This window comes from Sinocyclocheilus anshuiensis, unplaced genomic scaffold (assembly GCF_001515605.1).
Source record: "Sinocyclocheilus anshuiensis isolate Anshui unplaced genomic scaffold, SAMN03320099.WGS_v1.1 scaffold330, whole genome shotgun sequence".
NCBI lineage: Eukaryota > Metazoa > Chordata > Actinopteri > Cypriniformes > Cyprinidae > Sinocyclocheilus > Sinocyclocheilus anshuiensis.
In genome coordinates, this window is record NW_015547689.1 from 2644417 (window position 1) to 2652316 (window position 7900).

General features: G+C 38.5%; 2 protein-coding genes and 1 pseudogene across 2 annotated transcripts in view; 2 read left to right on the forward strand and 1 right to left on the reverse strand.

The window, feature by feature from the left end:
- The window catches only part of LOC107703463 (serine/threonine-protein kinase NIM1-like), a 5705-nt gene extending 5097 nt beyond the window's left edge, over positions 1 to 608 (forward strand). The window contains exon 6 of the mRNA XM_016506079.1: positions 1 to 608. This exon is cut by the window's left edge and continues 1 nt beyond it. Within this exon, the coding sequence (XP_016361565.1) occupies positions 1 to 489 (489 nt within the window). The 3' untranslated portion in view covers positions 490 to 608.
- Positions 609 to 2026: 1418 nt separating this feature from the next.
- LOC107703464 (growth arrest and DNA damage-inducible protein GADD45 gamma-like) lies at positions 2027 to 2754 on the reverse strand. Its single transcript, XM_016506080.1, has 3 exons — positions 2483 to 2754; positions 2165 to 2372; positions 2027 to 2044 (listed from the first exon to the last, which is right to left on the reverse strand). The coding sequence occupies exons 1-3, from the start codon at positions 2623 to 2625 to the stop codon at positions 2027 to 2029; spliced, it is 369 nt and encodes a 122-aa protein (XP_016361566.1). The 5' UTR covers positions 2626 to 2754.
- Positions 2755 to 5433: 2679 nt separating this feature from the next.
- Positions 5434 to 6702, forward strand: LOC107703574 (growth arrest and DNA damage-inducible protein GADD45 gamma-like; annotated as a pseudogene).
- The last annotated feature ends 1198 nt before the right edge of the window (positions 6703 to 7900 follow it).

The window sequence follows — 7900 nt, forward strand, 5'->3', positions numbered from 1 at the left end:
GTGGCCAAGTTGCACCAAAGCGTGCTGGAGGGTGACTACGTCCTGCCAACCTGGGTATCAGCTCCATGTCAGCGGCTGATCAGGGGGATCTTGAAGCCAGAACCTTCAGAGCGATGCGCACTAGACCAGATGCTGGGCTGTGAGTGGCTGCTGCCAGTGGAACTCTTCCGGCCAATTCCTCCCTTATACCAGCTCAACTCCATCCATCTAATAGAGGCCGGCCCAGGGGAGTTAGACGGAGACCAGGAAGAGGTAAAAGGTATCCTGGAGAAACTGGGAGTCACTCAGGAACATATTCTCAATAACCAAGGAAAACGCATTCGCAGTCCCATTACAGGGGTTTACCGCATACTACTGCACGGAGTTAAAAGAAACAATGGAGCCGAGTCTGCACCTATAATCAGTGGAGTCGTCAAAGATCCTAAAAGAGACAGTCTCCGTGCCTACAGGAACCTACGACACTCCTCAAAACTGTGTGTGCTTTCTTAAAGGCATAGTTCATCCCTTTTATTCAGTCTTTTTCTCCATAGTACGATGAAAGTCAATGGGGTCCAAAACAATACTTGACCCCAATGACTTTCATTGCATATGTTCAAAACAGCAATACAACATTTTAAAAAATATCTTCTTTTGATGTTTCACAGAATAAAGAAGGTACAGATTTGGGATAACATGAGGGTGAATAAATTAAGAAAGTTTAAATTTTTGGGCAAACAAACCATTTACAAACCTGCCTAATATTGTGGGAGTTGTGGCATTACTGATTCACTCGTAGCACAAATAATTTAATAGATCAAATCAATGAGAATCTACATGCTAATTCTTATTAACTTCAATGGTACTTTTAAAATAGTTTTCTTTTGCACAAGAAATTTTACTTAATTGTCAGTGGCTTAACTTATGTAATATATGTTTCAGTCAGCCAGCTTTAAAAAAAATAAAAATACTTTTTGCAAATAAAAACATATTACATTTGTCGACTTTTACTGCTTTTCTCCATTTTTGTGTACAAACTTTCACTAAATAGCCCTACATATTCAGTGTATAGGCTCTCTGTGCGTTCATTGAAGCCCCTCTCTCAACGCTGAGTGCTGCAGCAATCCGTGCAGAAGCCACGGGCGGTTTGTAAGCAATACAGCAACTGACAGGGAGCCATAAGAGTGCCAGCCCAACACTCACCCCCGCGGCACAGCCTTCACCTCCCATCTGCGCTACTTGGCAGATGGAGTAGCGTCGTGGCTCAGACATCTGCCGAGGTAATAATTAGTTCCTTGTGCTGGGGGCCCCAATTTAACGGGACAGCGCGCTACTATTGTGCTGTAGCTATACACATGCAGATCACCAGCGGCTGCAGATGGCAGCTGACACTATGCTGCCCCCAATCCAGTTAATTAAGAATGAAAACTTTAGGAATGGACATTATTCACTATAGACGTCATTTTACGTTTCGGGAATGAAAACGAGGCTGAGGGATACGCGTGCAGTGAGTTCAAGATATAGCTATGGCGTCTACTTTTAACACGTTGCTCGAGTATAGCCTATGTCACTAGGAAATTGATGCATTTTGCAATGCCGTGTCAGCTGAACAAGATATAGCCTACAATACAACTCAGCTACTGAACGTCGATCCCTCACAGCCTCGTTTTCATTCTCGAAATATAAATATATCCATTACATAGGTTACCAGCTAAGGTGTGTGAATGTGTTATGAATGCAATTAAAATGCTTGGCATCTGCTGAAGAGTGAACACATGACACAATTGTTAATTTGTAATACATTTATTTTTTATGCATTCCGTCATTTCTACAATGCAAAATTTGTAATGCAAAGTCTGAAACAATATTTAAATAGTTTTCTTGCATATCAAATATTTCTAAAGTGAAACCTTTCGAGATTTTTAAGTTAGTTTTTTTTTCTTCTTAAAATAAAAAATCATAATATCTCTAAAGTGAAATCTTTAGAGATTTTTAAGTTAGTTTTTTTTTTCCTCTTTTATGTCATATTAATATTTCTAAAGTGAAACCTTTAGAGAATAAGACAATTCTGGAAAGTGGAAAGCACATTGCCGACAATAAGATACGTTATCCAAAACGTTGCAAATGCATAAATATAGTTTCTGCTTTTGCTAATGAGTGTAAAATATTTTCCTTTGCGCATACATACCGTAATAAGAACGCAGTGAGCATCCTCAAATTGTTCAGCATTGTCACCAACAATCTCAGAAAGACGTTGCATGTCATTCACTCTGACGATGCTGATGTCGTTGTCGAAACAGAAGGCTTGGATGAGAGTGAAGTGGATTTGGAGAGCAATGTCGCACTCGAACTCCTCATCCATCGCCAGGACGCAGAAAGACACGCTGTCTGGGTCACTGAAATACAAGAAAAGGCATATTATAAGCACAATTTGTACTACTAAATCAGTCGAAACCCTTGATAAAAGTTGTTGCATGAAGGAAGAATCAATGGACAGCATACTCACACATTCATAACTTTGGCAGATTCGTAAACGCCAATGGTAAGGCAGTCGTTCGCTTTGGCAGAAAACAAAACTTCTTCCAGTGCTTTTCCAGTGCACTGAACTCTCTCGCTGGGCTTCTGGATGACAACTTCCTCGAGAGTCATGATGATGCTGGTTTAGTAATTCCACAAGGAGCAGATAGCAGAGCTGAAGCTGGATGAAAGGATTGATGCTCTAACGGCGTGAGCTCGCAGGTTTTATACTCCCCGGCTCGTAGTGGCTATGAAAGAAGCGTCCTCTGATTGGTTCATATGAATGGTGCATTGGTATGCTAATGTTATTGTCACACTCCGGCTCGTGGCAGATTGATGAGGGCTGTAATGCCACTTTTTAAGACTTTCTGCAGACTTCAACTAATTATTTTATTATTTACTTTTTATATTATAGAACCAAATGCATTGATACGTTTGAGCAGTATCTTATTTTTTAGGCCTACTTTATTTTTATTTAGATAGCCTATTAGTCTTTTACAAAAGCATATTTATTTATTTTGCAAAGTTTTGTGTGTTTTAGTATCTTAGCTGCATTAAAATGTTTTATTATCTCTCTAACTCCAGACCAAATACACATAAATGTTTAAAAAGTAATATCTCTCCTCACTCTATACACATTAGTGTATATATTCTCTTTTTGAGCTAATTTGTTTGATCAAATATATAGTAGGTATTTAGCAATGCATTTAGTAAGATGAGGTATATTACAGAGAATCAAATTACACTTCTATTTGTTGAATGCGTTTGCGTAAACGTTAGTATTTAATATTTTTTTAATGGTTAAAGTGAGCAAATGTGGATAAGGGGATCGCATCCCCCCGCCCTCAGCGCAAAAGACAGGTGGAGTGTGGCCATCTGTGGAAACGGCCCTATTGTGAACTCAGAAACTTCTATTATTAGAGGCCTTTACAAATGCAAATAAGATGCGCGTGCCATGACGCCCCTCTGCCCAATCTGGCCTGCTAGGTCCACGGACCAAGTGACCAGAGGCAGCTTTCTAAATGTAGGCCACCCTGAAAATTTAGCAGTTTATATTAGTATGTTCTCCAAGTGCAGAAACATTCGCAGCCTTAACGCATTTAATGATGTGCGAATAAACAGCTTGGTTTAAATGCGCGGATATTTTTGTAATTTTGTTGACAGGTTTTAATAAAAATTGGGGAAAAACAAAACTATATCAGGATCACAGATCATTACGAATGCAAGCTTATATGGAAGGAAAGAGGTTTTTTTTGTTTGTTTGAGAGGCTAAACAGGTTGACAATGACTGATGCAGGCCCATTGTTACCCCGCAGAACAGGAGCAGATGGAGAGGCCTCACTTTAGGATGCCCCCATTGGCCTCTCGCAGCCCAGCAGCGCATATGACTATTGTGTGCACGTTTTTTTTTAAAATCTTAAATAGATTCAGTTGAAGTTTTCGTTATAGTGATCGCTGCAGCAATAGGAAAAACTATGTAAAATATTGTTTTACATGTTTAATTTTGGCAAGTTAAGTTGCATACATGCAAACGATATAAATTATAGCTTTAACATATAAAAAGACACTTACAATAATACAGAAAGTTCTATAGAGCGTAAATTTGTGCTTTATTTACACAGTACGGAGTACAAACAAGGAAAGAAAGAGAAAGAACTGGTTTCAAATAGCAAAGACACTTGCAACGAGAATAGATGCATTGTTCTAATATCACATCTGCAGGCCGGGCATCCCGTCCGTGCCCCCCTTAGTGCACGAGAGTGACAGGTGTTCCAAGACAAACCTGCTCGAGCGCAAAGCAGACTAATCGAACAATTGCTTTTACTTAGTCTCTCCTGCAGCTGCAGATTAGGACATCCATCTGTTACAAAGCCATTGCATTTTACTCTATATGACTTACCTGTCATCAAAGGAATAAAAGTCAGCCAGAAGTTTGTTCAGATGTGTTCAAGACGATTTTAATAAAAGTTACAAGCATAGGAACTAAACAAATATAGGCCTAAAGCTATACACATTAAACAAGTTAAGGCTATGATTCTAAATGCAATTAAGAATATTTATATCACGTTTATTATCGAAAGGCACCATAAAAAGTGTTTGTGTCCGCAGGCATAGATAGAAGTCTCAGTTGATAAATACAGCAGAAATTTGCTCAGCTGATCCTCATCTTCCCCCATCAGCAGATGGGGAGTGTTTCCATAGCAAAAGAGAAGCACGTCCAGATGCCACGCGCCGTAAGTCCGGTCACCTTTGGGTATGCAAATTAGCCACGCGTATGTGATACAATCAGCAATAGGTAATAAATAACCTTCAGCACATAAAAATCAACCTCAAAAGTTTGATATATTCACCCATCTGTGACAAGCACATTACCCAGATTTTATTTTTAATAAAAAGGCTTGCTCGAACTATATTTCGATTGTCATTAATACATTTAAATAAACCCTTTTCTTTTGCTTAACTCTCTTTTTTTATAGAAACACTTAATACACGCCAAAACTAAAACTCATATGCCTAACTATTCGCAGATTGAGCAATGATGGAATGTATAGGCCTACATGTTGGTTAATTCACTCAGTATGCCCATTTATTGATTGTTTTGGTCAACGTCAATATTGTAGGTTAAAATTTATACAAGGAAGTTTATCGTTATGAAACTGGTCAACATTCGCCACTATCAGCCTTTTTGCATTCACTAGTTCATAAAACAGTAAAAACATGTCAATGAACAATATTTATAAAAAAAAATAAAAAAAAATAGTAAAATGCTTAAATGTTTAAACTTATTTTCGCAAAACGTGAACTTTTCTAAACTATCTCATGACAGCTACCCATCAACATGCGCGTATTTTTTCTGAGCTTGTTGAATTTCTGCCACCTCTTTTGAGTAGAATACGTTGGTCTATTTAATTAGGACAAAAGTGAAAGGATCAGAGTTTGATGTCGTGCATGTCTAAAGGCTCGCGCCTTGGAAACGTCTTTTTCTTTATTGTTCAGAACAGCCAATCAGAACGCGGGGTGCAAACGCGTGCCACTATACCACTATAAGTACTGGTCGCGTGTCAGCTGGAAACTCACTCATAACTTATTTCGCTCCGCTCGAGCCACTACTATACTTGAAACACAGCTACTGCCTACTTTAATTCAAACCAAAATGGTGAATGAAGGAAAATCTCTATCCGAAGCCCTGCTGTCTGCCAATGCGGAGGGTCGCCTCACTGTTGGCGTCTATGAATGCGCAAAAATAATGAACGAGTAAGTTTGGAGGAACGTCTTCCATGCGATAATCCATTTCCTGTCTAGTTAGCCATGCCATTGCTGCTGTGCGGGTTACCTCATTTCAAACATACTTTTGTTTTTACAGGGACCCTGATAGTGTGTCTTTCTGCTTGTTGGCCACTGATGACTTTGAGTGCGACATCGCTCTCCAGATCCATTTTACTCTGATCCAAGCGTTTTGCTTTGACAACGACATCAGCATAGTCAGAGTAAACGACCTGAATGCTCTCAATGCTCTTGTTGGTCCCAAGGGTCAACTCGAGGACACTCATTGTGTCCTTATAACGGTGAGAATATGTTCATATCTAACATTTAAGTGCAAGAGTGCAAGTTAATTTGTGCCCAGACTTGGTTTTTTTAAAACCCTTCTGCTCCGTTTTAACAGAACCCAGCTGAGGACTCCTGGGAGGATCCAGCTCTGGAGAAGCTTCACCTGTTCTGTGAAGAAAGTCGCAGCTATAACGAGTGGGTTCCTGAGATCACTCTGCCCGAGCGTTGATCTGGAGCTTTACTCTTCTCTGTTGAGATGCTGTAAACCTCGAGGAATACTCGACTCATCCTTTGAAGCAAGGATGCTGATGTTTCCACATCCCTGGATGCTCCTGAGGAGGCTGAACCGTCCAGGCAGCGCGAGGCAGGCCCGAGTGGCCCTCGCGGTTCTACGTCGTTCCTCGTCCCGTCCATGCCAAGATGATCCTCATTCTTTATGTGAATGAGGTCAGGTATGCCACGAGAGCGACACAATGGCCCTCATTCTTTGTGCGGATGAGGTTTGGAGAGGAAGGAGAAGCGAGTTTTGCCTCTGTTCCACAGAGCAAATATCGCATGCGTTGAACACGCAGAGGACGCGGCGGTGCGTCGAAGCAACGTTTTTAAAAATGGACTTTAACATCTCGGACATTTTTACAAATGTAATTGCTGCACAATATAACGTATCTTATTGTCGGCAATGTGCTTTCCACTTTCCAGAATTGTCTTATTCTCTAAAGGTTTCACTTTAGAAATGTTAATATGACATAAAAGAAAAAAAAGAAAATAAAAAAAAAATGTGATTAAAAATGAAGACAACATATTTAAATATGTTCTTAAATAGACAAAGGAAATTGAAAAAATTGTAAAAATTATTACACTTTTTTTAATGTAGACTTTTTTTATTAGACAAAAATTAATAAAAATTTTTTTGAATTAAACTTGTTTGTGCAGCAACTTATTTTTGTACATGTCATAAAAACTACTGAGTCAGCAGGAAAATATCAGTGACTTTACAGGCCTCATCTTTACTTGCAGTGCTTGGAGAAAACCTTAATATGCAGAATTTGATTATAATTTATACCTATAAAACCTGAAAACGTTGTATGTGTTCTCAATTTTTATGTGAGTTGACTTTTATATTAAAACTTGACCGTGTGGTCTTCCCACAAAGGCCTAAATACTAAGATTACTTATAATCTACAGTTTATCTCTAAATCAACCTGATTAGCCTCTCTTATAAAATTAACAATAACGTAACAACATACGTTCCTATTTTATATAGAAAATGTGAAATTTACTCAACAGAGGCACTTGCCAGAATGATGAGGCTCAACCAATCTAATCTGTAATGGGGGAAAAACCTGATCTCGCCTATAAAAATTTTATTTTATAGTCCTAATTAACTCACCAAAGCATCTACAGTATAGAATTGGGAATGCAATCAAGAAAGAAATGTAGTTATTTAACAAATTACAGGCCAGGCTGAGCAAACCACAGGATAAATACATTGCTAATATACAAGTAATAAAACAATCAAGAGGCCCTAATTACATATTCGGAACCATGAAATGAAATATTTTCTTTGAACGGCTTCAAAATAAAATAAATTAGGATTCCATGGCTTAATAACTCTATATTACCACTTAATAATGATGTATGGTGACATGGTTGTTTGCTCGGTCTCCTGTTGTTGATTTGTTTTAAACAGCATAAAAATACATATTGACGGATCTTGAGTAAGGTCATACTTCTCTCTCTATATATATATATATATATATATATATATATAAACTATTTTTAGCCAAGTCTCTTGAAATGATTAAGAAGAACACTATTTTATGCAATTCAAAGTTGTTTACTAGCAACTAGTCACTCA

Bases quoted from the DNA above. Each gene is read 5' to 3' on its own strand.
- LOC107703464 (XM_016506080.1), bottom strand. From the start codon at position 2,625: ATGACTCTCGAGGAAGTTGTCATCCAGAAGCCCAGCGAGAGAGTTCAG. The intron at 2,373-2,482 runs GTGAGTATGCTG...CTTGTATTTCAG, and splicing joins TCTGCCAAAGTTATGAATGT to TGACCCAGACAGCGTGTCTT.